At 37.0% G+C, this 22,887-nt stretch overlaps 1 protein-coding gene across 1 annotated transcript in view; it reads left to right on the top strand.

Annotated features, from left to right (window-relative positions):
• Positions 1 to 22,887, top strand: part of MGP1 (MALE GAMETOPHYTE DEFECTIVE 1) — a 55,473-nt gene that overhangs the window by 23,757 nt on the left and 8,829 nt on the right. The window contains exon 4 of the mRNA XM_089813651.1: positions 21,399 to 21,509. Within this exon, the coding sequence (XP_089669777.1) occupies positions 21,399 to 21,509 (111 nt within the window). The remainder of the gene's footprint in view (positions 1 to 21,398; positions 21,510 to 22,887) is intronic.

Raw genomic sequence — 22,887 nt, 5'->3', positions numbered from 1 at the left:
TCTTCCAATCTGCTGAGATACTTGTTATGGAGTCAAGTGGGGTCATCATGACAGGGCATCCACCACAACATTGTTTGTGGGCTCCATATCAAAGTTATAAGCTTGAATCTTGTTGATAAGTAGGAGATGATTTCCACAGCTAGTCAAATTGTGATGTGAATATCAGGATTTAACTGTGTGATTTTTGAGTCAAACTCGATGAGTCAAGCTTAAGGGGCTTTCTAATGAATGGTTCATAAGGCACAACACTTGGTGAAGGTTTTGCAAATGGGGTTGCAAGCTTTGTGTTTAACTGTGAAGGAAACTCCGTAGTTAAGCGTGCTCAGGCTGGAGTAGTACTGGGATGGGTGACCTCCCGGGAAGTCCCGGTGCTTCACCCCTGTGAGCATCACCTAGATCCAATGAGTGCTAAGTGTTCCATTTATTCTCATGAGAGATGGATTCATGTTGAATCACTACTCATGAAACATGGGTCATCGAGTTTGACTCAAAAATCACACAGTTAAATCCTGATATTCACATCACAATTTGACTAGCTGTGGAAATCATCTCCTACTTATCAATTGATGAGCTTAAGGGGCTTTCTAATGAATGGTTCATAAGGCACAACACTTGGTGAAGGTTTTGCAAATGGGGTTGCAAGCTTTGTGTTTAACTGTGAAGGAAACTCCGCAGTTAAGCGTGCTCAGGCTGGAGTAGTACTGGGATGGGTGACCTCCCGGGAAGTCCCGGTGCTTCACCCCTGTGAGCATCACCTAGATCCAATGAGTGCTAAGTGTTCCATTTATTCTCATGAGAGATGGATTCATGTTGAATCACTACTCATGAAACATGGGTCATCGAGTTTGACTCAAAAATCACACAGTTAAATCCTGATATTCACATCACAATTTGACTAGCTGTGGAAATCATCTCCTACTTATCAATTGATGAGCTTAAGGGGCTTTCTAATGAATGGTTCATAAGGCACAACACTTGGTGAAGGTTTTGCAAATGGGGTTGCAAGCTTTGTGTTTAACTGTGAAGGAAACTCCGCAGTTAAGCGCGCTCAGGCTGGAGTAGTACTGGGATGGGTGACCTCCCGGGAAGTCCCGGTGCTTCACCCCTGTGAGCATCACCTAGATCCAATGAGTGCTAAGTGTTCCATTTATTCTCATGAGAGATGGATTCATGTTGAATCACTACTCATGAAACATGGGTCATCGAGTTTGACTCAAAAATCACACAGTTAAATCCTGATATTCACATCACAAATTGAATCTTGTTACCATTTTCTTCTGTTTTACATTTAGATCCTTCTGATTCATAAAGATCTTAAGGAATTATGGTTGGTTTAATCAATGAAACTCCCACAAACCATTTTTTTTAAAAACCTAGTTTAGTTGGTTTGTAGCTTTCAAATGTGATTGTATGCTTGTTTTGCATAAGGATGGCTCCATTACCTTTTCCCAAAGTCTCACAATAGTTAGAAAGATAATGTACAATTGGGAATGGCTAGGATGGGGAACAAGCTTATTATCTCCTTTAGTTTCTCAAAGACTGTTGAGCTAATTCATTCCATGCGAAGGACCTTTTCTTGGTTAAGTGAGTGTGGTGATAAGTTTTGAAAAATTCCTTAACGAATTGTCATCAACTGTTAGAATAATATTTGTAATTTTGCTTTGTTTTGATAGCTTCTAATTTAATCTTCAGTTATTAATTGTTTCTTTAGCAAACATCGTCAATGGAATTGTTTATATATGTACATTTCATTCTTTGAATAAAGTTGAGCAATTACCATTGTGTAACATTGTATTGGAGTGGGTGAAGTACACGTTTTTCTAATTTTCTTATATAATTCTAGTTTTGTCAAACATTCCTTTGATTTATAATCTCTATGTAAGAGTTTGTCTAAGGGAAAAATTCACCCAGGAACTAAGAACTCAAACACAAGCACAATTGTAGACAGAGCGAGAGAGTATGATCAGAATGACGATATACTCAATATGCCATGATCGAGTACACTAGGAGTGCCTATATATAAAGGCCTTTGAGATACATCTAGAATGCCTCATAATCAACTACATGATATGTCAACAACTAGGCACATATCCACTAGATATGGGTTATGCTTCATTAAGCACGAAAGTATGTGCGATGATGAGAGGATAAGCTTACAAGGGTGTGACACGCAAAACAATGTTGTAGACACCATGTGCTAAAATAGAGTTGCGTACTCCTGTGTTGTCTACATGGCAACTCAAAAAGGTGCGCAAACTCCTAAGTGTCTCACAAATACAAATAATAAAATAATGCATTACCCTAAGTAAACTTAAGTAAGTGTAAATAGTAAATACTAATTTACACCAACACCCCCCCATAAGTACAACTTAGGGGAATGCCCTTAAGCTTACAAAAACTAGGATGAAGATGCATTATGGGTCTCGACTACTAGGCTATGTTAGGTACCCATGTACATAATGAAATGCAGTCTCTCATAAAGCGGAGAAAGAGGGAAAACCTCATGGGAAAAACCCTCCCCCAAAAAGAGAGATAAATAGGGATGCATCGATGGATGGAGTAATCAAGACCCCCCCATTACGACATACATTCAGTATATACATAAGAGAATGAGAGGAGGAAGAGAGACAAAAGAGGCTCCCCCCCAAAGAAGAATGCCAACAAGTGAAAGCTGCTCCTATGAAGAAGCTGGTCCAAGAATGCGGAATGGTGTTCCTGCCCATAGGAAGAAACAAAGGCAAAGGTACAATCCTGAAGATGTATGGTGGCCCTAAAAACTTGCTCAAGTATTCTTGTGCCGATGTTGATGCTCACCCCTTCCAACTGTGCTGAAAAGAATGAATGCAGATTTGTCAAGGATTTCTGTTGAACCTGTTCCACTGAACCATCTGTCTCCTCTATTGATAAAGAGACCTCCACTAATTGCTGTTCATAAGGATCCACAATCACGCCAACCTGTACAAATTGATCATGTAGAGAATGGACATGAGGGTCAAAGTGAGCCCTTGCAACAACTGTAGAAGGATCACCTTCATCAATGAGAAGATGTAAGTCCTCAAGTTTGTCTCCCAAGTCAACTGAAGCTGAAGCTGGAAGACGAGATGTACCATGCTGTGATGGGCCTTTCACTGTGGCAATGTAAGCATGAGGATTGGACTGATGTGACCTCTTACTGCAACTGTTGATAGAACCCCACTAGTCTGACCCTGTTGAAGTGCTATCGTTGGTGTCACTATCAGTTTCCACTGTGTATGATGTGCGGAGAGGAGTAGGGGACAAGCTGGGTGAACTTTCCTCAAAGTGAACATCCTTCTCCACAAAAATCTTATGTGTCTCGGGATCCATAAGTCTATAAGCCTTTGCATTGTCTTCATAACTAACCAATGAAGGTACAAGGCCTAGGTGTAGGTGCCTTGCAACTCTTGGAAGATAGGTTTGCCCATGCCGGACAACCGAAGACTCTAAGGTGACTCACAATTGGTTTTCTGCTGCACCATGCCTCAAAAGGAGTCTTACCATCTAAGGCATTATGAGGAGACCTGTTAAGTATGTGAGTAACATTGCTAATGGTTTCAATTTCAAGTGTAGGATCGAGAGACTTGGCCTTTATCATGCAATTTGCCATGGTCTTGAGAGTCCTAATCCTCATAGCTGCAACATCTGTCTTGTGCAGACTAAATGCTGGTGAGTTCTGAAGATCAATCCCCTCAATTCTGCAAAAGTTCTTAAGTCTTCTGTCTACATATCTGTTCTCATTGTCCACCCTAAGTACCTTGATGGCTTTCCTTGATTTGTGTTCAACATGAGTCTTTTCAACATGAGTCTTAAAGTCTTGAAGCTTATGAACTACTTCACTCTTGTGATGAAGGAAGTAGACCCAAATGAATCTCGAAAAGTCATCAACAAATGTGAGGATGTAGCGGCCTTGGCTGATTGAAGTCATTGCAAAGAGTCCTGCTAAAACCATGTGAACTAGTTGAAGAACAACTGCAGCTCGAGAAGACTTCCCTTTATCATACTTCTCCTTGAGATTCATATCCATTGAACAAGATGAAGATTCTCCCTTAGAAAAGTTGATATTTGGTAGACCTTTGACTATATGTTTGGAGCAAAGTTGCTGAAGAGAGCGGAAGTCCAGGTGATCAAACCACTCATGCCATAAATTGATGTTTGAAGTAGAGTGAGTCAACAAGGCTTGAGAAGGAGACTTAGGCACAAAATGGGAGAAGGAATAAAGCCTCTTGTCATCATTGACTTTCCCCACTGGAACCAATGAATCATCTCGAAGACTTCGCACCATGATTGAATCTGGAAGGAACTCAACTTTGTGACCATCTCCAAGGTGAGTGATTTGGTAAACTGATAGGAGATTGGAGCTAAGATTTGGAATGTAGAAAACATCCTTGAATTCCCCATTTTCCATTTTCACATGTCCGTTCCCTTCAACTTCCATCTTAGTATCATCGCCCACGAAGATGTGTGGTACCTTTGACTGCTTCAATGAAGAAAAGTCTCCCTTTGAAGAACCCATATGATAAGAGGCACCAGAGTCAAGTATCCATTCGAAAGAAGAACTTGTGTTTGCCATAAGTGCTTGTCCTTTACCCTTTGAAGAGGTCGGAGTTGAATCCTTGGAAGTACCTAGCACTTGAATTTTGTTCTTCCTGAGTAGATTTTCTAACTCATCGATTCTTTTTGTTTTGCAATGATGCTCGTCATGATTTGGTTTTTTGCAGTATGCACAAAAGAGTTTGTCCTTCTTTTCATTACTTCCCTTCTTGTTTGAAGAAGAATTGCCTTGTTGAGAGGAGGATTGCTGTGTCTCAGATTGTGTTTTCTGCTTCCATTGCTTCTTCTTGCTATTGCTTTTCCCTCCTTGACTTGATTTGTGCTCATCGCTAGCCACCAGGCTTTGGTCTTTGATGACTTGAGAAGTCCTAAATCCATCAAGTGAGATTGTTCAAAAAACAACATTTCTGCAAATGCATCAAAGGAAGGCTTGTGGTAAGCAGATCCCATGGTCAACCTGTGAGTATTAAAACTCGAAACAAAGATAGCGTACTCAGAAGGTAGCCTCTTCAGGATGTGATGAATTAACCTGTCATCCTTCATGGGATTTCCACAATCTTTAAGAAGTGCCCTATACTCATTGATCTTAATGATGTAATCTTGAATTGTGTCAAAATTCTTAGGATCCAAGAGAAGTAGATCATCTTCAATCTGAAATCCCTTTTCTTCATCCACCTTACCATACAATTGTTCAAGTTTATCCCAAGCTTCTTTGGATTCTGAACAAGTTTTAATGTGGAAGAGAAGATCTCCATGTACACAACTCCTAATAACTCCTAAAGCCTGTCGGTCTTGATTTTGCCAATCAATGAGTTCTTTAGCATTAGTAGGTTTAGGAATTGTACGATAAACATAAAGACTATATCCTTTTTCCATTAATCTACTCCATGCAATATCTCTCCATGTAGAATAGTTGCATGAAGTTAGAGGAGGATATTTAAAACCCATGACGCAGAAAATGAAAAGAGCACAATAGAGAGACAAAAAACACAGTACACACCCCCCTTTTTCACTCAATCAAAAGACCCCCCCCCCCCAAAAAAAAAGAAGAAGATGCTTTTGGCACTTTATAAGTAGTGCATGTACAATGGGCCACTTGTCAAAATGAACAAAGTGGACTTTCTAATTTTGCTTTTACAACTGCTTTATGAGGCTTAAATCTGTCACTTAAGCACTGTAGCTTAGATTTACAATAATTCTGAAAAAGAATCAAAGCTTTACAATGCCGAAAAAGGCCTAATTCTGAAAGTGAGATTTTGGTCCACATAACCTAGAATATGACTTTAGATCTGGAAAGTAGACGAAAAAATACGCACTTTAAAAAAAAAGGGAACGTGAAAAAGTGACTAGATGTGCCCGTACGGAGCATTTGAAGTTGCAAAATGCAAGATTATGCAGGTAAAGTCTCCAAAAACTGCAATTTTTGCAAAATCTGTGCACCAAAACTAGAAAACATCCCCACTGAAAAATTTAGGAAATTCTACCCAATTAAAAAAAAAATTGCATTTGAATCGGAGTTCGGATGTCCGAGTTATGGGCTCGCGAAGTCAGGTTGCCAAATTGAAAAGCAATCTAAAGAGGGTTTTGGAGCAAAAGTTGCGAGTTTAAATTTGACGGTCAAATGGCTGTCGTAGCAATTGTAAAACGCCTAGGTTGGACGGTCAAACGACCGTCAAATTTAACCTACTGATTGAATGACATTAGCGGAAAACAACAGGTTGGGTGACATGGTAGATGACTCAGCAATTTGTATTGTACGAACGCTTATGTGGCAACGGTACGACTGTGCACGTGGCATACGGATGGAGGTTGATGTGGCACTATCCACTGTGGCTGTATGAAAAAATATCGAGTCAGCTGTTGATGTGTCGGGCTATACATGTGGCGAAGTTGTTTGCTGATGTCATTGCCATTTGTGCTTAGTTGATGTGGCAAGCGTTGTTCGGTTGGTTGTTGTTGCTGACATGGAGGTTGTTTGAGATGCCACATGGCACCTGTTAGTTGGGTTGCATGTTTGACCAGTTGGCTGATGCGGGTGGGCAACACTCCGCGTGGGCGGGAAAAATTAAAATCAACGTCGGAAAAGATGCTGCGGTTGCTGAAGTTATAAACCCCTGTTGGAGTTCATAGGCCTTGACGGAGTTGTTGAAAGGTGACGCCCGAATTTTACATTTGTCGGGTTTTATGTTCATGCCGAGAACAGGATGCGCCGGAAATACACGTTGGGAATAGGAGGTTAATCCCACATTGGTAGTGTGGGAAGCCTGCGTGCTATTTAAAAGAAAAGCCGCCCACTGCTAAACACAAAGCAAAGAGCTAGCTGTGTGGCTTGGTCGCCAGATAAGTGATGTCCGTTGGTGAAGGGGGCAATCGTTAGTGGGCGGGGCTTCGTAGTCGGGAAATTTATGTGCTTCCCGCGACAATATTGAATATGGTATGGCTGCGGATTAAATAATACCTTCACACTGTAGAGCTAGGATCTCACAGCTCGGTTGGGAGTGCGAGATTTTTTTCTCTGTTGGGAGGGCGAAAAATTTCCAAAAATTTGCACTAAAATATGATGGAATTACAAAGAAAAATGACAGATTTGAAAATAATGACTATACCTGAACTACAAATCGGGGCCTTCGGGTTTTGATTTGCAAAATTTTTTTGCCTCACGGTCGACTTTGGGCCAAAGTAGCCGGGTTTATAGTCAATCTTCACCGATTCAGTGTTCGCGATGCAATGGTGAGGTCAGATCTGGCTCTAGACACTCCCAATTTCTGCAGTACTCCGGATTCGAGCTGAGGTGTTGAAGCAAGCGTGGTCTCGAATGGCTATGTGATGAGAAAATCTCCAAGCTCTGATACCATGTAAGAATTTGTCTAAGGGCAAAATTCACCCAGGAACTAAGAACTCAAACACAAGCACAACTGTAGACTAAGAGAGAGAGTATGATCAGAATGACAGTATATTCAATATGCCATAATCGAGTACACTAGGAGTGCCTGTATATAAAGGCCTCTGAGATACATCTAGAATGCTTCGTAATCAGCTACATGATATGTCAACAAGTAGGCACATATCCACCAGATATGAGTTATTCTCCATTAAGCACGAAAGTATGTGCAATGATGAGAGGATAAGCCTACAAGGGTGTGACACGCAAAATAGTGTTGTAGACACCATGTGCTAAAATAGAGTTGCGTACTCCTGTGTTGTCTACATGACAACTCAAAAAGGTGTGCAAACTCCTAAGTGTCTCACAAATAAAATAATAAAATAATGCATTAACCTGAGTAAACTTAAGTAAGTGTAAATAGTAAATACTAATTTACACCAACACTCTAAATCCATTTTCATTGATACAGTCAAAATTTTGTTCATGTTCTCTATGTTTCAAGGGTTTCTTCTTGTACATCTCTACTTGTGGGAGGTTTTTGAACGTTATCTTTGTAATGTGTGTTCTCATTTCTTTTTTTGAAAGTCACGTGTTTGTTTTTAAGCTGGTTGTTGAGGGCATTGAGGATTTCTTTGATTTGCGGATTCAAGGGCTACTTGGTCCTACTCAAGGACTCTTTGTGCTCACAAGTTCGTATTTTATAGGCTTGCGACTTTCTCCGTGTGAAAGGTTTTATCATTTTATGTCAGGGTTTCCTGAAACTCACATTTTTGAGTTTTTGTTTTGCCCGAGCAACCATGATTCTTATAGCTGCGTTTAATGCTCACAAGGATTGCAGTTTGGTGTTCAGATTCCTTTTTTTTTGCTTGGTAGTTCTTAGCACCCGAGGTTTTATCTGAAACAAAGTATGCAAGACCAAATGAGGAAACAAACTTTGACTCCAAATACAGTATGCAGCTCAAAGTGTGCAAGATTGAGTTCAAAACCCTCATTAACAAAACATAAAACTCACAGTCAATACTCAAAAGATGTTGTCACATAGCACCTTGAATCAACATAAAGTTTGAAAGCAAGTTGCCTCTTCTATTGAAAGCATTTTGATCTACATTCAAGCATAGAGTTATAGATTGCATCCTCCTTTATTTATTCCGTAATTAATTTTGACTTATTCAACATTGCAAGCCCTAATGTCTCGAAATGCGATAACATGTTCTAACTTTGCAGGTAATACTATCACATGCAATTACATCTTGTCATTATATTACATGTAATTTGTCAGTAAGAAAATTACAAAATGCATAATAAAAATAAACCAAGTGTCTAACAAGACATGACTTCTATTACATCATCTTATCTTGGTCTTCATGCTAATATGAGATACTCTCAATGATGTGCCCAAGTTTGGTAGAAGTGTCTTGATTAATTACATACTCTTGTATAAAAACATTCTTCTGAATGCCATTTTAGTCGTGGAAGCATTGTAGGCTTTCAATCATTTTATCACGTTCTCTTCCTCGTAATTGCCTCATGTCACTCTTGAGTTATGAGTCAAACTGTAATGCTATAACATGATCTTTCAAGCTAGAAAGTTGTAGATTTGGAAGACTATGCATATAGAATATGAGCGGAAGGCCTTTGAGCAACAAAGGGCTTAGGAAAGTGAGTGAAATCAGCTTTTTAAATGGGAGAAAAGATGGAAAACAATGAATTTTTGGAGCACTACAGGTGGATGAAATGTGAGTGTTTGGTATAGAAATAAAGTTCCAAGTGTATAAATATACAAGAGAATGTCCTTGCTTGTAATCGTGATTTTGAAATTCAATTAAAAATTATTTTGGGAAGGTTTACTGGCGGCAAACAGGGCTTTGAACTCCGCCTGCAAATGGGAATAACTTAGCCTTTTCTCGGCACAATGGATTGAAACCATCAATATGGCTAGGAAGAAAACAATGACCAAGATAAACAAAAGCAATCAAGGTGCACACAACAATCATAACAAATCTGATAGTGATGATGAACTTATAGAAGAGGATTACCGAAAATGTCAACAAAGCAAAAAATTTCAAAAAATGATGGAGAGAGTTATGAATGTTGACAAAGAAACATACTTCATGTACTAGGCTTCTATAAGAGTGGAGCTTCCTAAAGATTTTGATGCTGAAAAATTGAAAATGAGAGAAGTGGAAACACCTATCTCAACCCTTAACAGTTTATAGTGCTACAAATTGAAATCCAGAATCTTAAGAAAGAGAAGGACAAACCAGCGAAGTACACTTTAGAACACATGTCCTTTCCCATTTAACAAAGAATTACAAATAGTTTTGCACTCTTAGTTTGAAGTTCATGCATGAACAAACCTACTGGACGAGGTTATTTCCCCAAAGCTTTGGAGAAGAAGCTATGAAATGGTTCTTTAAATTACCTCATGGAATCAAAGAATTGGTCAAGAAGTTCGTCTAGCAATATTCCTACAACATACAACACATCGTAACAATGTTGGTCCTATGCAAGTTGAATCAAAGAAGTGGACTTTTGCAACACAAATCTAAGATAGATTTGTGACAGTCAAAAGATGGATATCTTCATTAATAATTTGATTCCCGAAATGAACTATTCAGTTCAACTACAAGGACCTCCTAGCTTTAACAAGATGATAGAGAGTGCAATAAAAATTGAGGATGTCATGGTCAAGAAAGGAGAAATCACCATTTACAAAAATACCAAATTTTCAAACAACTCCCACAACAAAGACAAGTTCAAATTCTAGAACAAGAACAAAAATGTGGTAAATAACAGAGTTGTAGAAGCATCAAATGTGAAAGCAAAACCAACAATCTTCAATTTTTTCAACTGGTCTCCAAGCAAGCAAGACTTTCAACTGCAACAACACTAAGAGCAAACAATGGATCAAATAGAGACAAGCCTTGGTTATCCAAACCCAAGCATAACTTCACTCCCTTGAGAATCTCTTGAAGCAATATTGGAAACTCTTTTAGATCACAAGATAACAAATCTACCAGAATCAAGAGCATGAGAACCACAAATCAAACCAATATGGTGGAACAAGAACCATTATTGTGATTTGCACAGAAAAAGAGGATACAAGATGGATGGATGTATGAAGCTAAAACATGAAATTTAAGACTTGATTGACAATGACAAGATCAAAGTGGGTGGGCACCAATCAAATAATGATCATACAACATTCAAACAACTGTTACCTACGTATGAGAATGGTGAATCATCAAATTCTAAAGGTAGCAAGATTAATTGCACATACACCAATTATGAAAATGTGATCAACATGCTAGAACAATGCGAACAATCTGTGAATGTGGTCATCATCAAAGTTGTAGAAGACAAGGCAAAAACATCTAACTCGATTACGGGAAGTCAAGCTATGATCACACTTAAAGGAGTTTCCTCATAAAGACAACTTGTTGTATAAATTCCAAAACAATCAACATATAAACAACGGGAACATTCCTCATCAAATAACTATAGCTTGGTGGACTAGTTGCAACGGGCCTTTGCTCAAATATCAATCCCTGAATTGCTAAAAATCCCTTCCGTTCATAGAGAGATTCTTGATCAAGCCCTACTTGCAACAAATCCTTCAATCATCCACACAATCAACCTTTGTACACAAAGGTTTTGATCCACGAACATAGATTCAAGGGCATATTGAAAGGAGGTGTTGGTTTAAATATTTAGACATTCAATCTAGTGAAACTTTGGGCTTCTCGGAGCATGGTGTTGATCGAAGATGTTAGATAACCATAAAAACCTATGAAGAAGAAGAAATTTCATCCAAGGGATTGGTCGTATGGCCAATAATTAGGGTAGGACCAATTGAAAGAGATGTAATGTTTTAAGTGCTTGATCTTCCTTTAGCATACAACATAATTTATCCAAGGAATTGGTTGTATTGCCATTTAGGTTAGGAGTAATTGAAAGAGATGTAACATTTTAAGTGCTTGATCTTCCTTTAGCATACAACATTTTTTTGGGATGGCTGTGGATCCATGCCATGTAGATTGTACCCTCAACTTATCGCAGGGGTTTCTAAATCAACATTGCAAGCTTTTAAAATGCCATTTTGAATTAGCATAGCCGAAAACACATTGTGTTGGTTGTGATTGAGTATAGACGGGCTTTGGAAAGCCATTTACAAGTATAGACAAGCTTTAACAAGCCACAAGTAAGTCATATTACATGTTTTAAAACACTTTCAATGCTTCTCAAAACTGTTGCTTTTAACATAATAGGTTTTTCACAAGCCAAAACAATGTATCACAAGCTTTTAAAAGGCTTTGATAGGTTTCTCATGTAATTTTGCAAGCCCAACAAGCTGCTTAGAGTTATAGACACAATTTTGACTAGTGAATGCAAGTAATTTATAGACTAACTAAGATGGCCATTAAAGAAACATTACAATATTCAAATACACTCCCTTAATGGTCATTGCCTAATTGCTGTCTTGTGGTCTCAAATTCTGTTGTTGCTAAGGGCCTCTCTAGATTTGCATGATGTAAATGACCAAGAGTAGCTAAAATCTGTCCAGATTGGAATAGAGGAGTTTTTACCTTCTTTAAAATGCTTTGCAATTTGCAACAAGAGTCAAGCTTGATTGATAGGGAGATCTTTCACTTTGAGTCCTTTTTCCTTCAGGACTCCTACAAGGCCTTTACTCTAGCCTTTTGAGGGTTCTCTCAATGACCCTACACAAGAGGAATACCTATCTCAACTCCTCTTCCACCTAGACCTCTCTACCAAGCTAATACCTCATACAAACTACACTCCTGTATAAAATTAATCACCTAAGTTTAATCACCAATACTCCATGGCCACGATCATCTTCAAGTAGGATGGATGGCCTTCAAAATCCCTATTTTCGACTACCCTTGGCATCATTTTGCTCATGCTACTTAGTCTTATTACTGATCTCTTCAAACCCCATGAAATAGGGCTACTAGCCTTTTAGGCCTAATTAGGTCTCCTAATCCATTTTTTTTTGGAATAACTCGTAAATTTCTAAATCAAGCCCTCAAACAAATCAGACTTTCAGATACCCTTTTCAGAGTTCTCGAGGATTTTTAGGGTTCCAAACCCACAGAGCATCCATATAGTACTTTCCTATAAAAGGCTTAATAACAAGGGTTTCAAGCTTTAATAGACTATGATGACCTTTCAGTGGTTAAAACCCTAGCAATGTGATTCAACTTATCAAATCCTTCACATCATATGTTCTTTGGTCTCTAATCTTCTCCTCCATGTATCAGCCATCCATTCATTGTTACCTCCACTTACTCCTAGTCGAGTACTGCAAAACTCTCCTAGGGCAAGCTACGGAAAATAGCAAACCTACATATTTCAACTCCAAATTGCATATGTACACTGTACATGGAGTCTAATATTAGATCCCAAGTTGTTGTGATGATCCCACGATAGGGTTTCATGATAGGGACATTATTGCTCCGCTAACTCTATACAGTCTAGTGAATGGGTCACAGACAGGAATTTTATTCAACTGAGCAAAATAAAAGAACTCTAACTACCATTGAACACAAAGCAAGTGTATGATGAATCCTAACTATCCATGTTTAGGAAAGACTCAAATCAATCCATTAAAGATCAAATGCTCGAGTTGCAAAGCTAATTGTGATAAAATTGAAGGAAAAACTGATTAGTTTGTTATTGAAATTTACTCACAAAATATCCAACCTAGTGTCCAGAGCGTGGATGGTCTTAAATAGCTCCACACTCCATGTCCTAATTGTTGGAACCCATCTCCAATTGATTCTTGGCGCTTTTGCACTCTTAGTGAAATGTTGCAATTTTTGCAATGTGAATGATTACTTAGGTATTTTTAAGCCTATCTAACACCAATCCTAATCAATCCACATAAAATGTGGTCATTCTGCATATTTGACCCTATCTTGCAAAAGATTGCGACTTCTTGACAACTGTTGACAACTTTTGTTGTACTTAGCAAACTTTTGCCCACACAACCTATTGACCACTCAAAACACCTTGACACAACTATGGGACCTTATGGAAGTCCTTATTAATCAGTGACTTTCCTAGGGTCACTTACAAGCCAAAATGAGATAGGGTTTAAGGCTACTTTAAGTCGAAACCGTAGGTGTTCCTCCACCACTGACACTGACTCTGCCACTGAGATGAGTCTGCCACTAACCCTCCCAGAATCAGTAAACATCTAACCAAAAATCATCACAAAGTAATCAAATCTGATGTTGGATAGGGAAGCTTCTCTTCCCTAGATACAAAGACAAACATTCAGAACAACTATCACAATTTTGATGAAAAATTGGCAAATGCTCCTAACTTTGCAAATGAGCATGATGCCCCAAAACAAATTGCAAAAAGCCATGATTTTTGAGGAGAAAAATCAGAAAAACTAGACACGATTTGAGGTGAAAAATCGATCAAAACTATAAAAATGTTCACATGGCAAAACACAAGACTTCACATGGTAAAATAGCACATGCAAGTAACAAAATGTTCATGCAAACAACATGCAAAAACATGTAACTTGCATGCAAATACATGTAACTTCAAAAAACCATAGACTTTTGCCAAAACCAAGAAATTGCACAATCAAAACCCTCAACCAGGCTTGCAATTGTCAGCAATTTTTTTTGAAAACGAACCACAATTTTTTCATAAAATGCCTACGACAATTTTTGTTTCAAAAAATCAGAAAACCAATTTTTGGAAAAAAAATCCAGAACAAAAAAGGTCAAATTTTGTGAAATCCCATTGACTCACTTAGAAACCATGTTATGGTAATTCGATGCTGTTGTAGACATTAAACAAAGGAGATGACTGCTCCTTATATAGATTTACAAAGATGATTGCTCCTTATTTAGATTTACAAAGTTGACTGTTTCTAAAAGAAACAATTGTGAACTAAAGACACAAATAGAAAGTACCTTATAAACTAAAAACTAAGATGACCATTAAAGAAACATTATAATATTCTAATATTACAAAGCCTTTGTAAACTTTAGCGATACACTTAAAGAGGTCAGCAATCACTGTTTTTAGTCATTAGAAGCCAAAAATGCATTTTAATATTACCTTAGCAGGTATTACTATATAAGTATTATAAATATATAGGCTCTTCGTTTTGATTAAAAAAAATATTACCTTAAATATAAACTAACATTTTGTAAGTGAACTTAAATTGCCCACCGACATGTATCTGTTTATAAACATCTCTTTAAAAGTTTGGTTTTCATGTGCATTTAAACCTTTTAAAGATAAAACATCTAATAAGACTTGAAAGCCCACTATCATATTAAAATCTTTATAAAAGTTAATATATTTTCTTGCAAACATAGACAGTGAGGTTTGAAGTCCAGATCGCAGGTAAATGATATCCAAGATGTCATGTAAAGACTGGCAAAGTATTGCAAGGAGAAGCTAAGCTTGTGTATGTGCCCATAAAGGAGCAGATTGTAGACATATTATGAGCATCATTCCTAAATTGATGACGTTACTTACACCGGTTGCATTCACAAGCTCTATGAATTCAACTTTAATCAAATCTCGCATTGCATCATCAAGGAAGAGTCTAAGGAATGTTGCCTTGTACACCCTTGGCACTTATAAATCTCTATATGGTGGCAACCTTCTTGGTGCAAATGTATAGGAGTGGTCATTTTGTTCTTTGTGCAAATTGAGAATAAACCAAGAAAAGACATGTTATTAGGTAGTTAATATAATGACAAATTCTAAATATATATATATATATATATATATAATTTCCATGAATCATTATTATATTAATTCCTCTCACAATAATACTTAAATATATATAAATTTATATCTCATTTATATATACACACACACACAATAGTATTGTCTCATAGGTTTATCCGATATAAGCTACCAATTATCAACACTACTTAATTTCTGTTGCCGCCTTAGTGTTGCTTTGGCTGATCAGAATAGTAGTGCAAAGTGCCACTTTCACTTTCACTTGTCGTTTCTAGATGATTAAGTCTGATGCAAAATGGGTCTCAACAACCTATAACAAAAATTAGAGCAGAAAAAATACACAACTGTTAGAGAAACTTTTAAAAATAATACACACCACGCAATCAAATTATGAAAATTTGGAAAATGTAAAATACTAATCTTAATTTTTAAATTAAATACTTCTTCAAGTTTAGATACCTCTTGAAGATACCTTCAATAGCTCCAGATGTGAGACTAATTTGAAAATTTCTTGAGTTATGCGATGGTTTGTGACAAACACTTGGATGTCCTCAACCTTTGCATACATCTCTTTGATCTATCCAATTTAGTTCCTAGGCTTATGTAGCATAAGATTGAGTGGCCCACAAAAGGTGTCCAAAATATATTTTGATAGCACTCTTTGACCAACAAACCAACAACTCTACAATTTTTTGTATTGTCTATTATGACTTGGACAACATTTCTAGGTCCCACTTGTTCAATGACAAAGATGAGAATATCAACAATAAATGGCCCTTCTTTTGCTTGCCTCTCACAATCCATGGATTTCAAAAACATTTGCCACTTTAGGGGACATCACTATGACATTGATCAAGGGATGATTTCTTACATCTTTTGACCCATCTAAAATAGTCGATACCCCTATTCCAATAATAAGTCCCTACAGGCTTCAGTGCATACTCAACCCCCTTGATCTCTCTATCCAACAAGCTTGTTCGTACTTTTCATAATCAGCGCTCTTTTGTCCTCTTAGAGCTTCATTGGCATTTATGGGAGCAAACAACACTAAAAGTCACGATTTGCTTATAAGCATCTTGCTACATCAACGTTGGCAATGTCCTGCCTCATTTTGAAATGAAGTTTCCAACGGTCCCTTTCTTTGCGTGTAATGGGTGCTTGAGTTTCAGTTTCAGGCTTAGCTGCAGTAGTAGAAAAGGCTTGGTCTTCCATCACAATATATGTAGATGGGGCTGCATTCCCTTTGACTTTTTTAGTGCCAGTGGTTGTATTTTACTAAGTTGTCATTTCGGATGCAGACGCAAGAAATCTACAAAAATAAACCATTGATCCAGATGCCCTGCAGATTTGCGTAGGAAGTGATTAGGCTTCCATGAGCATCCGGGTGCCCAGGAAGCATTTGCTGCGTGCATCCACAAGGTATTTGGAGAGCATCCAAAATCTGAATGCATCAGCATCTGCTTCCAGACTTGGATGCTAGACACCAGTAACATAGGTATTTTTCTACATGCTTCTTTCTCTTCTGCTGCTTCGGGCTCTATGATATATTTTAATACTGTTTTAGGGGCTCTTTAGTCTTCTTGGAGCTTCATTGACATCTCTTCTTCTACTCTAGGAGCAAACAACCATGAAAGGAGCCCATTTGCGTATAAGCATCTTGCTACATTAATGTTGGCAACGTCTTGACTCTCATTTTGAAATGAAGTTTCCATTGGTCCCTTTCTTTGTGTGTAATGTGTGCTTGAGTTCCAGTTTCAAGTTCAGCTGCAGTAGTATTAATTATTAAATGCGTCGTCTTCCATCAAAATTTGTAGATGGGTCTACATTCCTTTGATTTTTTTAGTGCCAGTGGTTGTATTTTCCCTGCATACTTCTTTCTTTTCTGCTGCTTCATGCTCCATGATATATGTTAATACTGTTTCATTTGGTATAGGTGCATTTTCTTTTACATGTCATTTGATATCTCTTCCAGGCTAAGTTACCAGATTCTCTCCTGGACCTAGGAATTCCTGGTTCAATTCTCTCAAAAGTCTGGTCCTTGTCAGATTCTGTCAAAAGTCTGCCACAGAGGCCGAATTTTGTTGGGAATTCTCTCAAAGGAACCCTGGCAGAATTCAGACAACTTTTGAGCGACTTTGGATTCTAGCATAGGAACTGAGATAGAATTTGGTCAAAAAACACCTTTTGTTTACTTTTTGAAAAAGTTTTTATTGTCAAATTAGACTCAAGCACATAACTAAACTCAAATTACCAGTCGTATTTAATTTGAATTAAACTCTACTTGAGAAGAATCAGGATGCACAGAAGTGTCACACATCTATTATGGAATGTATGTTGTACATATAGGCTAACATGTATAGAAAACTATGGATTGAACAAAATTTAAAGAGATCTTTCCTGTGGTTAACTCTGGATCCAAAGCCTGCTTTTTTGGCTTCATCCAGTCTGATCCGAAGCTGCTTCTTTGAATCGATTATGACAATTAATGTGTGAAGCTTACAATATGGCACAATCATAACATTGGCCTTAAACGGGCCTCTCGCATTATCTTTTGTGATTCTAATTTGCAACAGCAGAATGATGATTTGCTCGATGCTTTTTGATGATATTTGATCATGATGGTTGATTAGTAATGTTGACATTATTGTTTTCGAATTGAAACATTGATATGACGGTATATTTTGCTATGTTGCTTTAAAATTAGCATAGTGGTGCATGAACTTATTTGCTGCATATATATTCTTGTATAGACGAACCCAAAACGAATCCAAACCCAACCTCCAAGAAAATTGAACAAATTTCAAACCCAAATCTCGAATCCAAACCTGTACCCGAATCTGAACCGGCAACTTAGGAAATCCACACAAGTGGCCTACCACCCGTTAATATCAACTATTCTTTTCTTTATCACAATCCATACGTTTTCAAAAAAATGCATCAGCTCTTGGAAGGGGTCTTATAACATCAATCAAAATACACCACCTCCTAGAAGGGGTCTTATAACATCAACATACTTCCAAAAGGAGAACCAAAAATTGGATCTATTTTTTCTAGTTTATTATTACCTACAAAGGAAGATGGAGATGCCATTGCAGTTCCTAAGGCAAGACATTTTATACACGTTCTGTACAAAAACAACAGAATGGGTAATTAAAAAAAAGCAGGTAGGTCTTATGGACAATAAAAGTGAATAAAAAACACAAATTTAAGAAATTAAACAAAAACAAAAAGTAATTGCAAAGTTTTTTTACCTTTGCCCCACAGTGGAAGCTTGCAAAGGTGTTGAGGCACAAATCAATCTTCAAGCTACTTGCTCATCCAAACTCTTGCTCAACCACTTTTTAGCTTTTTAGAGAAAATAACCTATTTGCACGTCAAATAAGAGATAAATTCATAAGTCATTTCGAATCCAGTTTTTAGGGTTGTGGATGTGAAAAAATAATTAGATTTGCAATTGAAAAAAATTGACTGGGTGTTGGAATTCAATGCAGGCCATCTTGGTTTGACTGTGGTCAGCTTAAATTCTCTTAGGATTGAACTGTGGCCTGACTGGTTTGAACCACCACACTTTTGGCTGGACCCTGTCCGGACCCAAAGGCAGACCGTGGGTGGACCAAGAACTGGTTCAAACCAGTCCAGGTCTGGGGGCTGGACTTGGTAACATAGACGTGGTTGGATTTTATTTCTCAGGGGATGGCTATCAGCATTAAAAAGTAGGAAAATTAAAAAATATAAGAAATTAACAAGGTTGCACAGGTACGTGGGTACGGGAACGGGAATGGGTACGAGAACGGGTACGGGTATGCATATTTTTCAAAATAGGGGACGGGGGTACGTGTGTAGGCCTAATTTTTTTCTATATAATTAATATTTTATAGAAAATATAAAAATCAAAATATATGTCATGAGTCATGACATTGAGCATTCAAAACAAGAAATTTGAAAATATGAGCCATAAGTCAAATTATAATATATATATATATATATATATACACACACACACACACATATGCTATTGCTGAATGTTTAATGTTTAAAGTATTTTTCATAATAGGGGACAGAGGTACTTGGGTATGTCAAACTTCTTTTAAAAATATACTTTTTTATTTATAAAAAATCTGAAATTATGAGTCATGGCAATGGTTTTTCAAAACAAGAACAGTGATAAAGTTTGCAAATGTAATGTATTGTTTTCAGTTTCAGATTTGCTATATGTTTGAAATAATAATACATGATAAATGCTTAGATGCATAACAAAGAAGGCAGACTTTAAACATGAACAAAAAGATCCTAAATCATATGACAATGACATATTGCAAATGATAAACTTATGACTTGAACAATGGTAAAGTTTATTGTTAATGAGTATCAAAGTTTCAAACTGATTTGGTATTGAATTAAGGTTGATAAACAACAAGCTAATACAAAAATTAAAAAACCAAAAAAAAAAAATCAGAATCTTAATCAATGTCCTTAGCTATGATGCTCTCCACCGAGTACCCGGTACGTGGGATATGTGTACCCGGTACTTGGGTACGAGTACCAGGGGTGTGGGTACGAGTACCCATGCAACCTTGATAAAAAGTATAAATAAAATCAGTGAATGGATTGTGTTTAGTTGTTGGGATAATTGTTTTCTTTTAGGAGATGTATCTCTGTGTCTAACAAATCATGTGCCCATTTGATAATAACAAGGTTGCACGGGTACGTGGGTACGGGAAAGGGAACGGGTATGGGAGCGGGTACGGGTACGCATATTTTTCAAAATAGGGGACGGGGGTACGTGTGTATGCCTAATTTTTTTCTATATGATTAATATCTTATAGAAAATATAAAAATCAAAATATATGTCATGAGTCATGACATTGAGCATTCAAAACAAGAAATTTGAAAATATGAGCCATAAGTCAAATTATAATATATATATACATATATACATATATACATATGCTATTGCTGAATGTTTAATGTTTAAAGTATTTTTCATAATAGGGGACGGAGGTACTTGGGTATGTCAAACTTATTTAAAAATTATACTTTTATATTTATAAAAAATCTGAAATTATGAGTCATGACAATGGTTTTTCAAAACAAGAACAGTGATAAAGTTTGCAAATGTAATGTATTGTTTTCAGTTTCGGATTTGCTATATGTTTGAAATAATAATACATGATAAATGCTTAGATGAGTACCCGGTACGTGGGATATGTGTACCTGGTACCTAGGTACGTGGGTACGAGTACCAGGGGTGTGGGTATGAGTACCCATGCAACCTTGGATAATAACTATCATTGCAGAAAGTAGCATTGCAATGGAATCATTAGTGTATTACTGCTATGATTGGTAGTCCTTGACTATACAGGCAGTTTGATGTCTCATAGTTCCTTTAAATTTCCCAGTGCTTCACTGCATTCAAATTCCCACTGGAGACACGTTACATCATATTTTAGATATAATTGATATACACATTCATTAGTTTTTTAGGCATTTTATTACTTTCTATATGGGACCCACTTTTTATAGTATATAGAGCCCTGCTTTGTTTGTTTTGAACTCGCAGTTATCTTTTTTACAGATTACTCTTGCAGATCAACATGTTCCTTTTCACCACATTTACAAAGTTATCCAGAATATATTATTATGTTAATTATATGCCTGTCTGGGTTTCACTCATGTCATTACATGTAATTTATCACAGGAATATTTAAACATATAAAATGATAAATTCTATTTTAGCGGCTCTTTGTTGATCGTTTTTACTATTTATTGACTAATAAGCTAATAAATTTTGAAGATGAATTAATTCATCAGGATGCACCTTAATAAAGGTTTTGGGTGTGTTTTTATGAGCTGAAAGCAGCTGCAGTTGATTTTGATGGAGTCTCTTTGACTGGGTTTTATAGTGTCAATAAAATTTACAAATTGCTAGGCAAAGTTGAGTTTCCTGCTGGGTTCTTACCTGCCTCCTGTTCATACACTTTTAGCCATAGAAGACAGCCACATTTGTTCCAATATAGACATTTTTATTTTATTTTATTAGGTTTGTAACTAATTTCTTGCCATGTTTAGCATGTTTAATTATAATTTTCTAGATAGGTTTCTGTTGTATTTGAATAGTTGCAATCAAGTGCTTGTTTTATATATGTTTGTCATCTTTTTTATTAACTGCTTATTAAGGCTATACCCCTTTTGTTTCCAGGGCAGGGTTATATTCAGTTGGAGATCAAGTTAAGAATTCAGTTATTGATTTTACAGAAGGTATTCCTGATGTTCGCTCATACTTGGAGAAGGTAGCAGAAATACGAGTAAAGTATGTAAATCTTTCATCTTCAGATGCTGAAGAAATGTGTCAGGGTTTGTTCATTTTATGTGCTAAATTAATTGCAATAATGTTTTATTTAGTTTACTCACTATATTAAGATATGTTTTTTGGAGGGGAAAAACTGATCGAAACTAGGCACTATTTTTTTAAGGAAAAGCCCTTAATAATTTTTTTGAGGAAAAAATAATAAAACTTAAACAAGCTTTTTTAAGGATAAACTATAAAATTCAACACATTTTTTAAGGAGAAAGAACAATAAAAATCCACCCCTAAATTTTCATGGAGAAAAATTAGAAGAAATCCAAGCACTAAATTTTTCAGGACAAAAATTAGGAAACCTATAAGCAAAGGTTGCAAAAAGAATGGTGCCCATGAAATCCTAGCGCAGGCTGAAGATAATACACAGATTTCACAAAGCCTTGGCAATAGAATTTGGACGTGAGTAAATCCCCATGAACTCAAAGATGTTTGCAGGCACTTGTAGAGTCTAGAGGGCAAACATACGAACAGAGATAGTAGAGACAGGTTTGCAGAAAAGTGAATGACAGCTCTGGAATAAAAAACTTGAATCTGGGAATTGAGAAAACTTTCCATGAACTCAACAAGATTTGAGAAGTAAAACGAATGTGAATCAGAGACACAATAAAACCGTGATAAATGAAAAGACTTTTTATCATGAAAAATGATTAAAAGAGTCTGGAAGAACTCCAGTTAGTGCCTTCATTTTTTTCCAAGTTCACAAAATTTAAATAAACCCCATCAACCCAAAATTTAAATAATCACAAATCTTCTTCCCCCATTGCTCACTTGGACGCATCAAATGATCTGTTGAGGAATTTCTCCCTTCTCCAAAGCCCTGAAACCTCCCATGAGTCACTCCAGAACTTTGTCTTTCTTCTATCCCCTACCTACCATGTAATATGATCTGTGATGACATGCCTGCAGCTGATTAGGAAAATTCCAGAGTGCTGAACCCCTAGGTTGGTTATCAATTGTTAGGATCTTTTCATCCTCCAAATTGTTTAGGTATTTAACCCACAACACTTTCGTCCACCTCTGATTACCATCCACATACAATTGCCATATCAACTTAGTGCCCATCGCAGTATTCAAGAGCATCCGAAGTGCTCTCTGTTCCTCTCTATTCCATACTTTCAAGTTCTGCTTGATGAACTTAAGCTTTTCAAAAAACTGAAGGGCTAAATTCCCTTCGACCATTGGTGCAGTCCACCATTTGAAAAAAAAACCCTCTTCCCTGAACCACATCAACTCCACTATAAAAGGGCACCTTGATGGAATGCCATCTTGTTGCACCAAGAGGGAAATATGAAAATGATCAGACCCTGACAACCCTAGCACCCTTGCT

Source organism: Cupressus sempervirens, chromosome 2, assembly GCF_028749045.1.
Source record: "Cupressus sempervirens isolate cs-2001-9-10 chromosome 2, ASM2874904v1, whole genome shotgun sequence".
Classification (NCBI taxonomy): domain Eukaryota; kingdom Viridiplantae; phylum Streptophyta; class Pinopsida; order Cupressales; family Cupressaceae; genus Cupressus; species Cupressus sempervirens.
Note: the sequence above shows the minus strand (reverse complement) of the source record. Positions and strands in the feature narration are given on the sequence as shown.